Source organism: Syngnathus floridae, chromosome 13, assembly GCF_059516105.1.
Source record: "Syngnathus floridae isolate MCC-2025c chromosome 13, RoL_Sflo_1.0, whole genome shotgun sequence".
Classification (NCBI taxonomy): Eukaryota; Metazoa; Chordata; class Actinopteri; order Syngnathiformes; family Syngnathidae; genus Syngnathus; species Syngnathus floridae.
In genome coordinates, this window is record NC_142425.1 from 13,156,172 (window position 1) to 13,176,206 (window position 20,035).

Here is a 20,035-nt window from a genome sequence, read left to right on the forward strand (position 1 = left end):
GGGAAACTCAATGCGTTTCTATACTGTAGCATCAAAATCAAAAGCAGACTACATTTTTACAAGCACCTAAAATGGTTCTCCGACCCACCCAAAATGGGTGAAAATCACTGCTCTACATTAAGTGTGAATGTGGTGTGAATGGCAAAGCACAAGTCCGAGTATCTCACAAAAATGTCTCACAAAATGCAAAAAGACTCAACAATTGTCATTCATCTTTGTAATTTGATAATTTCGGATAGATTTTTTTAGCAGATTTGTTTTTATTTTAAATTAAGTTAATGTTGTTGGGTTTTTTTTTTTTAGAACAGATCCTTACATTCTACAGGAGAACACTTGATAATTGCACCACGGCCACTGTAGTTCCTCAGACGACTGTGGGGGCGCTGTGGAGGCATGGTCACGTGCTTGTGACGTGTTTTCAAACAGGAAGTCGTGCACGCAACACTGTCAGCGACTCTTGCAGAGGCAAGTCAATGAAAAGTCAGGAAGAGGGAGAAAAAAAACTTGACATTGTCAGTCATTAGATATTTAAGACATGCTACGTATTGATAGTCGCTTATTAAACGTTGACAATGCATTGCCAACGTTGTAGAAAAGGAGTAGCGCTTAGTATTTTGACTCTCCTTCACGTCCAGTGTAAGGAACGCCTTGCAACACTCATGTCAAGCACGAAGCTGCATGTGGACGGCTCGCGGCGACCCGAAGACGCGTCGGAAAGCAGAACCGAACCACAACAAGCTTGTAAACAGCTGACAGAGGAGGAGCTGCTCATTCATAAAGTCCACGCAGAAGCATGTCAGGTAATAACATCACTAAAAAAAATTTGAAATCTCAGCAAATATTAACCTTGCACTAGACCATATGGATATTAAATATTTGTAATGTAAATTCCAGCATTTAAGCACAAGTTCGATGGTGGTGCTAATGTTGTTTTTGTCAGATCCTTCATCTTATCCAGGTCGTCTCTATTCCTCCATCAAGCAAAGCCAGTGAGGCGTGCAGTGGTGACTGGCGCCTGTGTATAGGTGCATCTGCATGCCTAGGGGCCTCCAGCTTGTAAATATTGTGCTCTTGAAGTTGAGGCAAGTTGGCCAAGACCTGAGGAAAGTGTGAGGGCCTGGGTGGCAAAAGCACAATGCGGAGTGGGGGGGGCGAGGGGGGGCCCAGCTCCGCCAGCTTGACTATGTGGTCGTGCAATGCCATGTGAAATGACAGGCTGTGTCACCCAAAGGCCCGGGGCGTTTTTATCTTTGTGGCCTGTCAAAGCTCACCAACTAGTGGGCTCTCAGTTTGAAACAGACTGAGAGGTGACATTTTGGAAACTTCCTGAGGGATGGCAGAGGAGTTTGGTGTTTTTCACTCTCACAGAAGGTGGTTGCATCCATGAACAGCTGGAGTAATAGGTTGTGTCAGAAATCTGTTCTTTAACTCTCGCAAGAAGATTCACCTTATGTAAATATGAATGCCGGTGTCACGGCATATTTTTGACTAATGAAGAACACACATGTAACGTGCAAATTAATTTATCGTCTCATAAGTTTTACATCTCTTCCAATGCAACAAGGTCACCTACAATCCTCTTTGACCCAAAACAATCTGTTTATAGATATATGTATATTTATGTTAATTTCATCCTTGCGTTTGAACGTATGCATGGGACATACATGTACATTTGTCTTGCACTAATTAAAAATAAATGTCATGATGTGCAGGCAGAGAAGCAGATGTATATTGATCCTTCCAGTGGCTACAAGGTGTTCACAGAATATGCTCACCTTCAGCGAGGGAAGTGCTGTGGCACTGCTTGCAGACATGTGAGCAGCTCCTTTGTGTGCTTTTTTTTTCCCCCCACATGTTTCTTCTTTGCTACTGCGCTTTAATTCTGTTCTGTGACTTCTCTGTTTGAAAAATAACCAGACATAATTCTCGTTCTACAAAATACAGTCCCCCACGTCACTTCTGGATTTGTTATTTTAGTTATTTCATTGTTTGTCCATCTGTTTGTCAGAAATATCAGGCTACTTCCTGGTTCATGGACAACAATGAATATTATGCCCCAGTGAGTCTTGTTCAGGCCTGTTCATCCTCTTCTCTGGAAATCCCATCCAGTTTTGTCAGCGTCTCTGTTTCTTCTTGTCCTCTGTTTTCCTTTCTTTTCTTATCTTTTTTCTTTTGCCTCGCCTTTCTTTGCTTTGTTGAACACCATTTAATGATTTCATTCCCTCCCGCAGTGTCCATATGGCCAAGCCAACGTGAAGGACCCTGCGATGAAGAAAAGGTTTAATTCTCTATTTTACGTATAGGTTCAAATGTGCCAAGGTAACAGAAGAATCCGGTGCCTTGTTTTAAACCATTTTTTAGCAGAATGATGAAATTCCAGTAGTGACTGTGCAATATGTAGACGATTCTTCATTATTCTCATTTTTAATCTCAAGGAGAGATTTTTCTGTCAAATCCCGTGCAAAATGCATTTTCACTGTATTTTTGTTGTGAATGTCCATTTAGGAATGCAGCGAGTTTCATTCCTCATTCCTTTTTATGAGAACTTAATTTCTTCTCTGATGTATTAACAAGAGTTGTGGGAGTATCAGGATGAAAACTGAAAGTGCATTTTAGATGTTTGCCCTCAAGATAAAGGGCATATAGGAGAAGATAACAGTCGGATGTCAGATAACATCTTGCGCTCCTTTGCTTTGCATCTCTTATTATTTATTTTCTCCCAAATGCGCGAGCGCATGAATATTAGCATCATTTGCGCTGCGCGTCGGCTCCGCTAAACTCGCTACCTTTGACTGAAACGCTCGGTTGTTTAAAAATAGGCGAGGGCCGAGGGGGTCGGTCCTTTCTCTCGGCTGCTCTGCTTTTACACCACTTGATGCAATCAGGCTGTTAACAAACACGCCGCCGACATGGCCGGCCGCCCCACCGGACTGGCAGCCTCCTGGCAACACTCGGCTAAAGCACACTTTCCCCCCGCGGCCGCTCTCCTGAGCTGCAGCCTAATGAACTCCGTCCGCGGCCCTCCTTCCCCACTACTGCAATAGGGCGAGTCACGTTCAAGCGCCTCCATACGGGCCTTAGAAGAGCACAACACCCCGTGGCTTCTAATGGGCTAATATAGAATAAAGGCTACGCTAAACAGTGCACGGTTATCGCAGTGCGAGGTACGGCCAAGAGCTTGCTGACTCCGTTGAGGTGAGGTTTGACTCGTTAGCGCATGTGGGAAGACAGCGGCGGGCCTCCGGGCTCCCAACATGTCACGCATGGGCAAAGGAATGTGTCTGCCGCCGAATTGCGTCTGCGCCGACAACGGCCGCTCGCTCGCTCGCCTCCTCGGCAGGTGGGTCCTAAAGGCAAAGCGCTCGCTCGCTCGCTCGCTCAGTGATGGCGACGCAGGCCCGCCAGCAGCTACAAGGAGATTTATGATCCCAGCAGTGCCGAGGAGGACAGGTTCTCGGGGACGTGTCGTCGTCAGGCGGGATGAGATGTGAATTTATGTTGTGTTATTGTAAACCGAGGCAGCGGAGCGTGCGGCGGCAACATTCTCGGGCGGGATGGTGAAGGTGTCACACCCATCAAGTAGGTTACCTGGGTCCGCTTGCCTGCCTGCCTGGCTGCCTGCCGCGCATTTTGCCCTGGGGACTCTTCTGTCGCTTTCAAGTAGATGCATTGCCACTCAGGGTCTTGGCAGTGCGGCGTGGACTATGAAATAGGCCAACTTTAGATTGGGCCTCATCCCGCCACATCTTCCCAGTCCGTTGATGGCACATTTTGGAAGGTTGTTGTTCCGCATCCTGTTTTCGTGACACAAACAACACAGTCAAGCCACTCAATGTGGTGGAAGTTATTTTAGTCATGCTGAGGTCTTTCCATTCATTGATCACAACAGCAATGAAAGTCAATTCCACAGAAAGGAATGACTTCATGTTTTTATCCCCAAGTGTGAAGCCAAAATGTACTTTTGTTTTTGTGAAACTTTTTGGAAATGTTCAGCATATACCCAGAAAGAACTCCTTGCATTTGGGTGAAGATCTGGATGAGATGGAGTTTTTTATTTTACGATTATTATTTATTCACTGTTTTTATCACTGAATGATTTTCCTGATATCAGTCCATGAATTGCCATTTTTCATTCAACCAAAGCATTGCAACTGAATAGCACCTGTTCTGTATCTGCATCTTCTTTTTTAATTCAAGATTAAAGTCAAATGCGTTTTAGACAAACACTTAAGCAGTATTCCTTTGTTTGGTCCGCAAATGACAGCAGCCAGCCAGCTCGCCAGACACGAGGCGTTTCTTTCCGGCGTTTTGGACTGAACATCTCTGACCTTCAGCTGAAGCATATGCTGCATGAGAGCGGAGTGGCAGCAACTAACCGTGCGCCTTTCTGCAGGACGATGGCACTCGCTGCCGCCGCCACTGCCGCCGCAGAGCAAAAGAGAGCTGTCCAGTTTGTAACTGTGACCAGACGTGCTCCAGTCGCAACCAGTTGACAGGCCGAGCAGCTCCCTCCTGCCTCAGCTGTCCCCGCCGCCCTTCTCTCCATCTCAAACAGGCACAGCAGCCCTGCGGCGGCCAACGGCTTGGACCACAGTCACTTACAGCATCTCCATCACAGTCGGCCACACAATGACACATGCTTGGCAGGGGGTCAAAAAAAAAATGAGTGTCATTCGTACGATTGCTGAAAGGAACATCAGTCCCAGCAATTGGCGTGGCCCCGCCTTATTTATTAGAAGCGTCTTGATGTTCAAGCACTATTTGAGCAGCCCCTCCATCAACGTCTGGTCTACATAGACCAATGTCAGCTCCCCCTCAGGGTAGCATCCTGCTCAACCAGATCCCTGCGCTAGAATTAGTGATAAAAACATGGCCGCTGCGTGACAGTCAGGGTGCCAGATTCCTTCGGACAAGCAGGGCCGCAAATAGCTCAGAGGGCCACGTTTCTCTCCTGGACCGCAACTGGTGCACACGCTGATGCCAGGCCCAAGCCGTGGCCGCCAGATGAGCCCAGATAAAAGGAGACACTCACTGGCACCTCAACGAGGTACTCTTTTTGGCGTACCTAACCGCATGTGTGGGCAGATAGACTCGGTCTGCAAGGACTTGGGGTCATAAGTTTGGCGCCCATCAAGGCCAGAAGCCTATTTACAGACCTTATGGTGGAGAAAGTGTTATTGGATGTTTAAAAGAGAAGACCAGAGCCAGTTTTGACAACATAACAGCACTTGCAAACGTTCCCTAAACCTACACTTTGTTGTAGCGCAATAAAGAACATCCATCCATCATGTTACCTTGTCCTTTCTAGTGTGGCCAGATATGAACTCATACGTGCACCAGCTCCCCTGGAGGATAGTCGCTCCCCAGGGGACGGAGGTGGTGGCGGCTGTTGGAGCTGTTCTGGGTGTGGAGGGGGGGTGCAGGCAGCAGTTGGTGTGCAGAGACCAGAGGCTCAGACTAGCTAGTTAAGAGCTTCTCTCTCCTATCCTCCATCTGCCAGGGACTGTGGCTGCGATTCGAGCTCCAGCAGAGCAGAGCAGGGAGGAGATCGAAGGAGGGGTCTTGGGTAAGGGGGGAACAGAAAGAGATGCAAAATGGTGAGGAATAGAAAGAAGGAAGGGCTAGGTAGGATATGAGATGCCTGAAATGTCCATTTAAAGCATCATTGTCCAGAGACACCCAAGGGTTCCATGTATAGGAAAAAATATTTGTATGTATGTTATATTTGTAAGTTCACAGTAGTGATAAAATAGGTGGATTTCAATTCTGAACAAAAATATATATATATTTTGGGGCAAACAACGCAGGACAACTTGAGTTGGTCTAATTTTTAACCCAAATTGGGTTGTTATTAACCCAACATTTGCAGGGGTTTATTTACGAGGAAACCGTGAGGTGGGTTCATTTTGTAAAACAAAAAATGACTTGACCTTCCCACCAAGAAATCAACGGAATTATCCCGTCTCATCATAATCTCACAATACCAAAATTAATTAACGAGTGTCAACCAGTAGTTCCTGTTCATCACTCTTGATGAACAAATCAAATGAATGTCCTTTACTTTATGGACTCTAGTCTGCTTTGTTTGTAAATATTTCCAGGATGTCTCACCCTCCTCCTCACCCTCCTCCTCACCCACCCACTGAGGCACATGTGACTGGGATGCATCTGTACAACACTTCACTCCTCCCTCTGATCCTCCTCCTGAAAGCCCCACTCTGCACCACCCAGCCATCCATCCACCTCCTCCCTTCGTTTCCCTCTCCCTCATTCTGTCAGCTTTGCACCCATGCTTCCTCGCTACCACGGCAGATCCCGGGAGAAGCTTGCCACCTCCCTCGCTCGTGCTTTTGGGAAGGCACCGAGTGTCACTTGAGGTGACCCAGAAATGATAACGCCAGATGAACCCTGGATGTGTGCCATGATAACTACAGCAGAGGGCGGGCGGTCGTCTCGGTCGGTAGGGCCGGTTGAACCCGGGCCCGCTGCACCCGAGGAGCCGCCATCGTGCACATTGCACTACACAGGATCTCAATGGCCTTGCATTATTGATGAGATGCATACCAGGCAGAAGGAGCAAAGTGAGTGTATAGCAGCATGGCACGTGTTCATTTATGCCAGCAGAAGAGGTGTAATTAATTGTCACCCTTTGCTCACAGCCCAAGTGTTCACCCAGACAATATTCTATTCACTCCTTGTCAATTGAAATCACTCCACCCACACCTCCCTGAAGTGTGATCCTGCCGCAAGGATGACTCCCTGTGTCATATTAACAGTTCAATTCAGGTGCAGACTCGGTGCACTTAAAGGTCTGTGCGATTTTATGACCATTGTGAGCATCCCTTTATGGACTTTTTTTTTTTTTTTTTTTAACATTCCCAGCCGTTTGGGGACATGAATATTCATAGACAAGAAGCAAAGGGACATTTGATGGTGGAGGAAATATTGTCTCATTTGAAGTCAGGCATCATAAAAGCACTTCAAAACAATATTCCGTTTTTGGGAAACGCAAAGGTTTGACGTTATTAAAGTGGTGAATATTATTTTTTTCTGTTTTTCATGTCACTGGAAGGCCAAAAGGCTTTAGAATGGTCCAACCAACATTGAGTAAGAGCTATATTGTTCAAGACAAGGGAAGATGACTATATTTTTTTGCTTTAATATTCATTCATTCATTAGTGAACTTGGCAAATAATGCATTCTTTTAATTCCTTATTTGATCATCAAGAAAAGGTTGCCTTTTTTATCCTGTATACAGAATCTTTTGGTGCTTTTATGAGTTTGCCATCATGCATGATTAATTCGTTGTTATTATTGCCTTCGTGAATAAAAAATACGTTGGAATATTTTGAATTATCACAGACAAGTGGAGCGTCTCATTCAAACAGCGAGGCGTCATAGAGAATCAAGAAGATTTATTTCGTTCTTATGATGACTAAAACCCCAAATGAATTTAACATATGCTTTGTAAATCTCCGTGTGAATGCTTCTCGCTTGCCATAAGGCGGTAACCGATCCAGGATGGTGTTATTTAGCCCTTTTTAATTCGTGGCGACATCAGCCATCAGAAGCTTGCACGCCTGCAAAGAAGGCCATTGGCTCGCACTTTTCGTGTTGTGCGTGCCGGAGGAATATTTAGATGACTTGCCTTTTAATCCAGGCTGGAAGTGGAGCCGCGGCTCACAAACGTGGAACAGCCCCCATCTACCGGCAGGCAAGCAGGCAGGAAGCCTCCCTCCAATCTCCTCTCCTTTCCTCTCCTCTCTCTCCTCCTCTTCTTCTCCATTGCCAGCGCACAGTGCCGGCTGGAGGGCGCGTCTCCTCCGCCTTGCGCATCGCATCGCGCGGCCATCGAACATCCTCAGGTAAGACACCGAGAATTGTTTTCTTGGAAGAAATACGGTCATAGCAGAAACCGGCAAAACATGACGCTTCATGGAAGACAATGGTTCATAACAACTAACTCACAAATTCTCTTTAAAAAGCACCTCTCTTTATTTTATTGTTCGACTTTAGATACACTAATTAACGTTCGTTTTGAAATTACGTGATATAATTTGGAATATTTTTTTCTTCTATTAGGGCAATACAAATAGTAATGCTATCATGCCATTTTCATAAAAAGGCACTTTTTAAATATTTAAATCAATTGAAATAAACCTGTGTGAAAAAAAGTCGTTTTGTTTTCCGTTGTTTAAATTCAATACGTTTTATAAACGGTCTAAATTGTAACGATTCATTTTCAAGACATTAGATGCGATCACACCATTCAGACTTAAAGGCACTCAAGCAGGCTTCCCTGTGAAATTGAGAAGGGGCAAAAAGCAAAAAGAACGTGTTTACGAGCAGAGAATAACACAATTATTCATGCAAATGGACAAACGACACCAGCCCTTGTGTGCTACTCACTGCATGCTCACTGACGCATCGCTAAATCCTCCTCAGTCAAATCAAATGTTACTGCTGCAGGCTACGGGTCAACACGGTTCTCCTTTTATCGACATATCAAGTCGTCTAAAATGTCTCCATAAAATCATCGTAGAGATGCGTGACGTCAACGTATTTTTTTTTAATTGGAACAATAGTGCGGTATATTCTTACAGTCAGCCTGTCATGCATGCAAGTAAAATGTAATGTACATTGTATTTATTTTTTTTATTTTTTTTACTGATGGGATGCGCAAATATAAACGTGCATGCAATTCAGGTCCAAAAAGCATCTCTCTAAGGGTTGAAGCCTTCATGGGGCCTCCAGTTAAAGGCTCAATGGGGGTGGGGGTGCACGGATATGTGCGTGGAACGCATCTTCAAATGAATGAGACAAAAAATATAGGCTGTAGGCTATGTTGACCAAGGTTTAGTAGGCCTTCTGATTTTTTTTATTTTACATTTCATGTCGTGGCTCCGTTAGACCATATTAAGATTTTGTGACACCATATTTGGGGTGTATGCATGCATACATACAATAGCTCTATTAATATAGCGCTTTCGTGACAGTGATCTTCACAATAAAATTCTTAGTATGCACCCCGTTTTTTTATCAACGTGTTATTTATACCCCCACCCATTTAAGATGTCACAGATTATATTTAATAGCATAATCTCAGTGGCCTCATAAACGAAATTTCAAAAAAAAAGAGTTGGATGAATTTTCGGTCCAATTTTAATTCAATTTTAAACAAATTTTGAAGGGTTTAACTACCACCACATTTTTTTTCACTTACCGTACACAACACACTCGCCCTGCGTGAAAAATGTCACTCAGCTCCTTTTCTGTAATTACGTCCCATTGAAAGTAAACAAAGGTGCTGCTGCATGGCCCAATTCCCGAGAAAGAGAGAAATGAATGCAATGCAATTACAACAGATAATCGAGCTAGGTGTTGGGAGAAAATTAAACAGTAAAACATTTCAACTATTTAGTGTGTTAGAGGGGGAATATAATTCGCATGGGATGGAGCGGTGCCTACTTTTTAATTGTTTAATAGAATCAGGCCCCGCCCACTATCCACGTGCACACGCTGAAGCAAACAAACACTTGATTGGACCGTGATATTCATTCATTATTTTATTGTGATGATTATGATAATGATGATGATATTAATAACAACAGCAATAATACTGATAATGCAGCTCAGGGGGGTCTAATGTAATAGCTTCCATACAAATTGAATTTACGCCAGTAATTTTAGAAGATAAACGACGAACGTCTTAGCAGCAACATGGTGATTGAAAGGGATGTCAACAACTTAAATGTAGAAAATGAAAACAGGGAGGATTTAAGGCAAGAAAAGCACTTCTTTGTTGGGAGAGAGAGAGAGAGAGAGAGAGAGAGAGAGAGAGAGAGAGAGAGAGAGAGAGAGAGAGAGAGAGAGAGAGAGAGAGAGAGAGAGAGAGAGAGAGAGAGAGGACTCCTCCTACCAAATGATTCAGACTGGGGCAGGCTTTGCTCTCTTCACAAATAGGACACGGTGCTCAAATGCAGGCACTTCCAATCTGACCTCCAAATACCAAGGAGCCCTGACTGGGAACTTTGGAAGTCAGGAGAAAAGAGAGAAAAAAGAAACAACCCGAAGCTTGTGTCATTATTTTTGACCGGCCACCCCCTCCTCCTTCCCTATACCCCCTTGGACTATTTATATATTTTTTTTAAATCTGGATGAGACATTCTGGAAAGAGAGAACAAGCTGGTTCACTACCAAAACTTCTCGTCGTCCCACCCGTGTCGCTGCTGCTGCTGCTGCTGTAGTTTATTCCCCCTTTTTTTCCTTCCCTTTTCTGTGCTTTAGTTGCCTTTGCACGCAGCGGGCAGGGAAGTGATCTGACTTTGTGCATTTTGGATGCGCTGAGCCGAGCCGGCACGGCACCACACCAGTCGGCTTCCACGGTATATGGACGTGGTGGGCTGCAAGGCAGAAGCAGCCGCTCGCACGTTGCGCCCAGGACAGGGAGCCATGCTTTTCCACGGGATCTCCGGGGACCACATCCAAGGGATCATGGAGGAGATGGAGAGAAGGTCCAAGTCGGAGTCTCGCCTGGCCAAAAGCATGCAGATCAACGGCAGAGAGACGGTGAGGCCAGGCCTTTCAATTCAAGTGCAATCAAAACATTTCGAAGGGGCTTGACGGATGAGATACACATGCAAGTCGGCTGTTCCAGCTCAAAATATTTGTCGTACAATAATATCCGAGCAATTTTAATTTCTTACCCTGACGAATAATGGATGTTTAACAGTCTCTAACAACTAAAAGCATTTACGTTTAAGTTTTACGTATAGGAGTAGCCTTAATTACGTGACACAATTAGGAATTATAGTTTTTTTAAAATGACCAAGCCCAAGATAACTGGTTTTACAGTACACATGATTGCAACACTTGCAAAAGCATAAATAAATATAAATGACACAAAGTGCTTTTCTATTGAATTAGTAACTGATGCACATGAAAAAATATTGTGCACATGACATGAGGCAGAACATAGCAGATTTTTATGCTGAACAAAAATATTAGCTTTGGAATCAAATGCATTTTTGCCTGGTTTGTTTCACTAAGGCTATGGGATACTAAAACGTAAAATATCAATTATTAAAAAACAAAACAAAGAACATTGAATTACGTGGAGACATGTATGCCTCCATGTACATATTATTCCCAATATGGCAAAAGGGTTTTGTTTTTCTGACGATGCATGGATTGTTTCCAGACCATGCCCTCCATGAGCCCGGAGAAGCCCGCTCTGTGCGCCGGCTGCGGGGGCAAGATCTCGGACAGATACTACCTCCTGGCCGTGGACAAACAGTGGCACCTGCGTTGTCTCAAATGCTGTGAATGTAAATTAGCGCTGGAGTCGGAGCTAACATGTTTCGCCAAGGATGGCAGCATCTACTGCAAAGAGGATTACTACAGGTAAGGTGTATACGAACGACGTCTTATACCAATGTCAAATCCATCCAAAATATATGCTTTATATGTTTTCAACGATAAAAGACAAATTGGATGAAAATCGTTCTTTTTATTTTACCACCGCTTTTTATTCAGCATGAATGTGTTGAGCCTATGTGCTTTTAATCTTAATGATGTGTAAATGTAAAAATTGCGTGAAAAGAGTCATTTGGTAGTGTATCTTTTATTTTTCTGTAAAATAATAAACGTGCTGGAAAAACAAATATATTCGTGGTTGTTATATAGTTGAATCTGTGTGCTTTTAAAAATTACCCAGAATAAAAATCGTGCAAAAAATGAGCAATTTAAATGCCTGTCTCTTTAAATCGCCATCTTTTTTTGCGCTGAATGTGGCGATCCACAATGATGATACATGGGAGGATTTATTTAATATGTAGAAAAAGTACACAATATTCATAACGTTACACACATAGAGTCAAACAATGGGAATGTTTTTTTTTTAAGTGTTGCCATCTTTGCTCATATGCTAATGAGGGGAAATACATTCCTGCTGCAATTTAAAGCTAATTATTAATCATTTGATATTAGGACGTGACATATTGTTTGGCAGCACAAGTCAATATACATGTGCGTGTTTGTGCATCCCGGGAGAGTGTTTTTGACGATGCGTCTGTTCCAGAAGGTTCTCGGTGCAGAGGTGCGCGCGCTGCCACCTGGGCATTTCCGCCTCGGAGATGGTGATGCGCGCGCGCGACTCCGTCTACCACCTGAGCTGCTTCACGTGCACCTCGTGCAACAAGACGCTCACGACGGGCGACCACTTCGGCATGAAGGACAGCCTCGTCTACTGCCGCCTCCACTTCGAGAGCTTGGTGCAGGGAGCCGACTACCACCCCCAGCTCAACTTTGCCGAGCTGGCCGCTAAGGGCGGCGGCCTCGGCCTGCCCTACTTCAACGGCACTGGCACGGCGCAGAAGGGCCGGCCGAGGAAGAGGAAGAGCCCCGCCATGGGTTTGGACTTACCGAGCTACAACACAGGTGAGACCCCCCCCAACACACACACACACACAAGACACAACAAGAGAGTGCAAAACCAACGTCCCCAATATATATTTTACAAGAGCTATATTTTTCAGGAAGACCTTACTAATTAATTAATTGCCTTCATTTAAATATTCTGCGTCATTATACGTCACTGGCATATATAGACAAACAAAGGTTTTGGATCAATTCAGTCAAATTGCACATATATGAAAAAAACATTTTTCATTGCAAAAACAGCTTCCCAAAAATACCTGCCTATTTGTTTTCTTGTTCCCAATTTTTCCAAATATAACAGAACCCTCTTGTGGACTAATTAATTCAGTGTTTTGCAGCTTGTATTGAGTGAAAACATATTTGACATAAAAATAAATCAAAGTACAGTATCAACTAAAAAATGTCACAAAAACTGTCAATTGGCTTCTTCTGCAAGAGGAGTTAATAGTTCTGCCTGTCACTTCCATAGATAGCTAAATATTTATTTGGAATAAACATTTTGAGATCAGTTCAGCAAAATTGAAAGTTTCAAGGAACTGATGTTCTATCACATGTAAGAAAAAAATGCTTCTAAACGTAATAACATTCGCGATTCTTTTAAAAAAAACAGCACAAAAAATTATTAAAATCTAATTTGCAAAAACAAAAATTCAACTTGGGGCACCCTCAATTTTTTTCGTCAAGTCAAGCGTTTTAATTGAAATGGATTGACAAACAAAAATGTGTTATGGCATTATTTGTTGAGAATAAACAATTATTTGGACAAAATGTGACATTTGGAAAATCTCACTGCACTCAACCAAACAAAAACAAAACGTACAATGGCCAAAAGTATCATTGCTATCAAGTCGAAGAGAATTTATTGTTCTGCCCATCACTATACATCACTGTAATAGATAGGATGTGTTTTGGGGCACACCACTCCAATTTAACTTTTAGATATTTTTTTTTTATTCAAGATAAATTATTTATAGTCATAAAATAATTTTAGAAATTGCCTGCAACACACCTGATGATCTCTCACAGCACACTGGTTGGCATTCACTGAAATAGATGACTAGTTTAAATGTTAATTTATGTAAGGGTTGCATGTCTGGATGAAATGCATCTGCCCTGAGGGTAAACGATGGCGTTAGTCACCTCATAATTAATTTACTGTCATCCGTTCATTTTCACATCAGTCACATGTAAATGTGTAAAAATTGTTTGGTAAAAATAATTACAATTCAATATGTAAATAGACTATTTGCGCTGTTTTTCTCGGTTGTCAGTCAGTGGAAAGGATTTAGAATTATATATATATAAAAAAAAAAAAAAAATCTTGTCCCTGCGAGTCGCTGGACCCTGGAGCGTCCCAATTTTTCGTGTCTCTCCGCGAATTAGTGCGCGCTTGATAAGCGAGTCATTGTGCGGCCGAGTTGTGCTCCCGATGAATGGGGGGAGGAAGAAGGGTAATCTGCGCGTTAATTGTTCTCCGTTAATTGGAAGCGACATTGGAATCCCGGCTGGGCCTCCAGCTTTGCGGCCAGGTCCAGGCCGCGAGCTGTTCTCGGGCCACTGCGTCAACTCGATACCCACAAACATCATTCCGTTGCCTTTATTCCCTTATGCAAATTCGGGCTTTTCTCATGGAACAGTAGGGTGGGATGCATTTTCAAAAATACCATGCATGCTTACATTAAACACAATCAGGCTGAAATATTTTTAGATTTCCAAATAACGCTTTCTTGATATTCCTGTTTTTAGTCCCTATATGCAGCATGAATGTTTTTAAAATGATTATCAAAGCTATTACAAACGATGAATAATCAAACGCGATGATTAAAAATTAACTAAATCAGTTTGAATGTGTACAAACCTTTGACAGCCTTTTCATTGTAGTCTCCCCCAAATGTTCATGTTAATATCCGTCAGTCTTCGCACATCTAAAAGCTCACATTTACTACAAATAGGATTCGATTCCACGGTTGTTTTGATGTTATTTGTCTCAAGTGAGCCTTTTCTTGCTTGTTTTGAACGCGCCGAGCTCGCTGAGTGGAGTCAGTCTACTGAGTATTGTTATTCCACGCCTCTCCATTAGGTTCGCTCTTCTTTGGATACAGAGCCCCCTAGTGGATAACTGTTATAAAACAATACGCAATATGTTCCACATGCCAATAAGCTTGCTTTTATTAGTGTGAAACGGTGCCAGGCAGAGCAATGGTGACATGAAACATCACATTATGCCAAGTATGTTTGCACGTCATCTTTTTTTATCGTTTTGACTCTCAAACAACTATAAAAGAAAAGTGTTGTAATACATGGGGACAACAATGTAACCTTCAATGTTCTCCAGTGCATACATGTTAGCTTTATATGGCAAGTTGTTGTCACGGGTGGCATCAATAATGCAATGTTGTTGTTTTGAAGTGTAGCCCCGTTCAATGGATGCATTCAAGTAGTATCTTGCAGTAGTTGTGTTCAAAAAGGTCCATTTGAGCGGTGTCCCCCAAGATTTGAAAAAGAAATATCAGATGAACTGCTTGTCCTTGACAAACATGGTCATTTTTGTGGTGAGGAGGAGAAAAAAAAAAATTAATCATCAATCACTACGCATGAATCACATGAGCAATGTTTATAGATTACAAAATGATGTTCAAAAAGGGAACTGTCATTTATTTTTTTAAATTCCATATTAGAAATCATTTTGATTGTTTCAGATGTAATATTCAAATTTGTTGGGATGGAATTTGGGGTTTTTAAGTAACTGTCTGTATAAAATATGAGTCATGTGAGCTTTTTAATTCAGTTTATCAGTGTGTGTGTGTGTGTGTGTGTGTATATATGCATACACACACACACCTATATATATCTATATTAATAACAGCACAGCTGGACCCAAGTGGTACACGATGCAATTCCCTTTTTGAGTTGAATTTTTATTAAAAAAAAAAAAAAAGAAATCCTTGCAAACCACACAAACATGTGGACTGCTGTGTTTCGCTCCCGGTTGACGTGGCGCTGCGCTCTACGCCTCACAGGCTGCAACGAGAACGACGCGGACCACTTGGACCGAGACCAGCAGGCCTACGCGCCGACGCAGAAGACCAAGCGCATGCGGACCTCCTTCAAGCACCACCAGCTGCGGACAATGAAATCCTACTTTGCCATCAACCACAACCCGGACGCTAAGGACCTCAAGCAGCTGGCCCAGAAGACGGGCCTGACCAAAAGAGTTCTGCAGGTAAGCACCAATCTGTTTGCCTTCCTCGTACGATCAGACCATGAGTGTTTCCGCTCCCACCCTGTACTCCATGACCCCCACCCCCCCGCCACATTTATTTTTCTTTTGTTTGTTTCATTGAGCCATGATGGATGTAGCTACTAGTAGATGGGTGCTTTGGCTGTAATTTGGAGGCAGAATTAGCGTTTGATTGCAAAGAAGAGTGCACATCCCAAAAAAGTTGCTCATTCCCTTTTCATTTCTGTGCTGGGACCAGGCGCTGACATACTGAACTCCCCAAATATTGTGTCAATTCATGTTGAGCTGTAGTTGTGTATTTCTTGCGGTAACATCAACGCATAAAGTAAAAAGCCACCCCTGGCATTGGTTTGCAGGTTTGGTTCCAAAACGCGAGAGCCAAATTCAGAAGGAACGTTTTACGACAGGAGAATGGAGGTGTTGATAAGGCTGATGGCACCTCACTCCCTCCGCCCTCGTCCGACAGTGGGGCCCTGACCCCCCCCTCCAGCGCGGCCACGCTAACAGACCTGACAAACCCCTCGATTACTGTAGTGACCTCCGTCACCTCTAGTTTGGACAGCCACGATTCGGGGAGCCCTTCACAAACTACCTTGACGAACCTTTTCTAAGCTAGCAGACTGTTTAATTTTTTAACTGTTATTTTTCCTCTGATTCATTTCTTTTTTTTTTTTTTTTTTTTAAATTGACCTTTAAATCAAGCAGAGATGACTCCTTTGAAGAGAGAAGAAAAGCAGTGGCCACGTCAAATTATTTCACAATGAACAAATGTGTAGCATTTGAAACCTCATGGCAGTGACGGACTTTGGGGAAAGGACTTTCAGAAAATCATTGGGGGCGGGAAAAAAAAAAATCTTCATTTGTACATTTGTATTGAATGATGACAAATTGAGCCCTTTTTAATTCATGCTGAATTGGTGAATTTTGCCCTCCCAAACTTGTATTTTTGTTTGTCCTTTGGGAAGCAAACTTGTCGAATGTTCTGTAAATGGCTCCAAATCCACACACAAAAAAAAAAAAAAAAAAACACTCTTTCAATTCTCTTTTTGAATGTCTCCCATTTGTACGGCAGTTGAATCAGACTTCATGATTAAAAGCCCAAATAGATTTTGGGAATCGATTCAGTAAACAATAATGCAATTGCGACGACGGCAAATGGTTCAAAAAATTAGGTAGAGCAGTCGATGGAATGACGTCATGTTGGCCTGCTGGATGAATTGCAGTAAATCGAATCCAGTAAACGCATCCGCAGATTGAGTCAATTGCACAAAAGCACCCCCCCCCCCCCCCCCCCCGTAAAAAGTGCATTATTGTTTTATCATGTTGCTCAGGGTGATGTTTTTTTTTTTTTTTAAACGGAAAAGGGAGTGTAGTATAACAATTGACTGGATTTGTAGAGCTGACATTGAAAAAAAATATGACCTCAACTAGTTGAAGTTCGGCGCAGGTGAAATCATCTTTTCTCCTAATATTGCCACTGATCAGACCAAAAAAAAAAAAAAAAAAAAGAAACAAGCATGTTTCTTCTGGCTGAAAGGTAGTAAAGAGAGGAGCAGAAGACCCATTTCCTAGTTTGTTCTTTTGCGGAACAAAAAGTGGTACTCCGAGTCTACTCGCTGAAGTAGATGCCTAACTCAGTTCTACTCGACGTGCCTTATGCGATAGATAACTTGGGAGAAAAAAGGTTGTGAAATTCAGGATTCTGTGTGTTCTTTGTTAACTGATTCACACCCTTCGGACGCCTCACTAGTTTTGTACTGTTTTGCATCTTATTTTCAAAGATCTTTTTATGGTGTATATCCTGTTTTTGACAAAAAAAGAGAAGGGAGAGAGGGAGGGAGGGGCAGCGATGTCATAGAAAGCATTTGTGCACTCTTTCAGATATAGTTCCAAGAACCTTATATATTGATCTTCGTGTTAATAGTTGAGTACAGTAAGTGTTCTATCAAGATTGTCCATGTTTCCCTGTTTCTTGATAAAGATGGTGTATAGAAACTATTCCCCCCCCCCCTTAAATATTTATGGACCAAACGGTTGTTATATATCTTATTAAATTTGTGTGAATAAAAAAAAACAATACTTTGCTTTAAATGGCTTTTTTATTTTTCATTGCACTTGCCATTTTTGTGTTCTTTCTTGAAAACAGTTCTCCCCCCCCTCCTCCCCCCCTCTCCCCCTTTTGTCACATCAACAGCCGAGAGAGCTTTTGCGCTTGACAGACGGTCGTTCCTCATTTTTGCTTCCATTTTAATTTCTATTTCCTCTTTTATGATGTTTTTGACGTAATGCCCCATGGATTTGCATCCAAACCCTGCAGTCAAAAAAAAAACATGAAATTTGCTTTTTCTAATGCATGATCATGGCTGTAGAATTTGAATCGACAGAATGCTACAAATTTACTTATGTGTAACGCGGTAAACCTAAAGTCAAAATCAATGCAGACCCCGTAAAGCCAGGTTGCTCTGTAGTTAATATATTCTTACTCTATCATTTCTTTCAGGGAGAACAAATCTTGGGGCATTACAGCCATACATCCCGACGTTTGAAAATTCCCTAAAGTATTAAGAGAAGGGGGAAACTTTGATGGGAGTTCCTCACCATTGAAGACAAAGACAATATTAGATGATGATAGAGCATATCGAGATCAAAATATTCACTTGCAAGTTGTTGGCCACACCAAAATGTCTTGTTTGAATCCATCAAGCAAAGAGAGAGATGACACTCAATGTCTGTCTTGGAAAGACAATAAACTGTATTGTGACATAGCCAAAACAAACACAAACTACAAACACACACACACACACGCACGTATATATCTCGACTACACACTTGCTGCCCCCACTGGTCCAAGAACCTTCCTTCTACAGTATCTCCAAGTTTTTTCTGTAGCCACAAGGGTCCTTTTTTGCAAGCACACGGCGGCCTCCTTGAAAGTGGGCAGCAGCAGCAGCAGGACGAGCAAATGTGACCAGCGCAGAGCTGGAGCTTTGCCATCCGGATGTCTGCGCCGAAGGGAATGGCACCAAAAGGCATAAAGAAGAGATTCTCATTTTGCATGCACCTTATTGTTAACTGTATCCTTGAGATGTATATTATTTCCGTTGAGTCAGTGTGTGATTGTTCGCTGCGAAATAAATCCTGAAAAAAAATCCTGTTCTCTTTAGTACACGCAAAATTCTTGACTCACTGTACCTGGTCTCCGTTGCCATTTTTATTGACAGTTTGACAATGTACAGCAAATTTTTGGGAGAGCTTTTGAGAAATAATTACAAATAGTGAATAAATAAGTAGAAGAAGAATGTGTATCGTTTTGGAAAGGCAAAAAAAGCAGGATAAAGAAAACGCGGGGGCCACATGGGGACCAATAAACAAAATTCCAACAATGTGCGAAACATTTGTGTCCAAAGAGGAAAGTCCATTTCTTCTTCCTTCTTTGTCCTGACTCCAGGTTGTTTCTGGAGTCAGACAAAACCCACAAAGAACGGGGGGGGTCGGCGAGGGGGCGAGGCTTTAAATAAAACGTACACGATACATACACATGGTCACACGGTACATGACCCGAAATGACAGCGGCACAGTGTGCAATGATGACTGAGGTCACCAGCACTTTACATGTTGCTCTGATAGTGTTGTTGTTGTATTGTCAAAGGGACATGTGTGTGTCACTGTGTGTACGTGTGTGTGATATCATGCCAGTTCCGCCTCACTTGCTTTCTCTCATTGCTAAGCGTCTATTTAACCTCACCTCACACACCTCACGCTGACACGAGCGTGCATCGACACGCACACGTCAGAGGGGTGACCATGTGAAGTCGGATATGTGTGTGTGTGTGTGTGTGGTATGATATTGAGGCCTGCCTGCTGGTTGAAGCAGAACAGGTGGAGGCTTTTACTGGACGTGTGCCAAGATAAAGACAACATCGACAAACACACACACACACACACACACAAAAAACAGATTTGATGAGTGATGATGCCAGAAACAATATGCTAGTTTTGTCCTTCACATTATTAGCAACTCTCTCTCTTTCTCTCTTTTCCATTGCCTCATTTGCACATGGCTCTCGGCACGCCATAAATCGTCCATTTCTCTGTTGTGCTGCTATTCTATATTTAAACGTATTCATCGTGTGACGCTTCACATCGAGGCAACCTTGAAAATGCTGCGATCAAGGCCCATAACAACGGGCTGCCGTGGCGCTTTGAAGACAAAACAACATTAATTAGCCAATAAAATGGAAATGCGGGCTGCCTGCCTCCGACGTGAAAACGGAATCAACATTTCTCTCCTGCAGCTTGTGCACATGAAGGGGAAGCCGGTGTGTGTCAGCGCGTGACAGGTCAGCTTTGTAGCGC

The 20,035-nt window shown here is 42.9% G+C and overlaps 2 protein-coding genes across 4 annotated transcripts; both read left to right on the forward strand.

The window, feature by feature from the left end:
- Positions 1 to 396: 396 nt before the first annotated feature.
- On the forward strand, positions 397 to 7,314 carry c13h1orf53 (chromosome 13 C1orf53 homolog). The gene is made up of 4 exons (XM_088394965.1): positions 397 to 800; positions 1,713 to 1,814; positions 2,232 to 2,278; positions 4,394 to 7,314. The coding sequence occupies exons 1-4, from the start codon at positions 573 to 575 to the stop codon at positions 4,491 to 4,493; spliced, it is 477 nt and encodes a 158-aa protein (XP_088251091.1). The 5' UTR covers positions 397 to 572; the 3' UTR covers positions 4,494 to 7,314.
- Positions 7,315 to 7,679: 365 nt separating this feature from the next.
- Positions 7,680 to 18,823, forward strand: lhx9 (LIM homeobox 9). 3 transcript variants are annotated; one of them, XM_088394587.1, is made up of 6 exons: positions 7,680 to 7,865; positions 10,288 to 10,569; positions 11,201 to 11,403; positions 12,080 to 12,438; positions 15,459 to 15,661; positions 16,036 to 17,770. In XM_088394587.1, the coding sequence occupies exons 2-6, from the start codon at positions 10,390 to 10,392 to the stop codon at positions 16,288 to 16,290; spliced, it is 1,200 nt and encodes a 399-aa protein (XP_088250713.1). In that variant the 5' UTR covers positions 7,680 to 7,865; positions 10,288 to 10,389; the 3' UTR covers positions 16,291 to 17,770. The 3 variants fall into 3 exon arrangements, with proteins under 3 accessions (XP_088250713.1, XP_088250715.1, XP_088250714.1); XM_088394589.1 differs by lacking the exons at positions 7,680 to 7,865; positions 16,036 to 17,770 and adding an exon at positions 18,180 to 18,823 and having other exon boundaries at positions 9,953 to 10,569; XM_088394588.1 differs by lacking the exon at positions 7,680 to 7,865 and having other exon boundaries at positions 9,954 to 10,569; positions 12,083 to 12,438.
- The last annotated feature ends 1,212 nt before the right edge of the window (positions 18,824 to 20,035 follow it).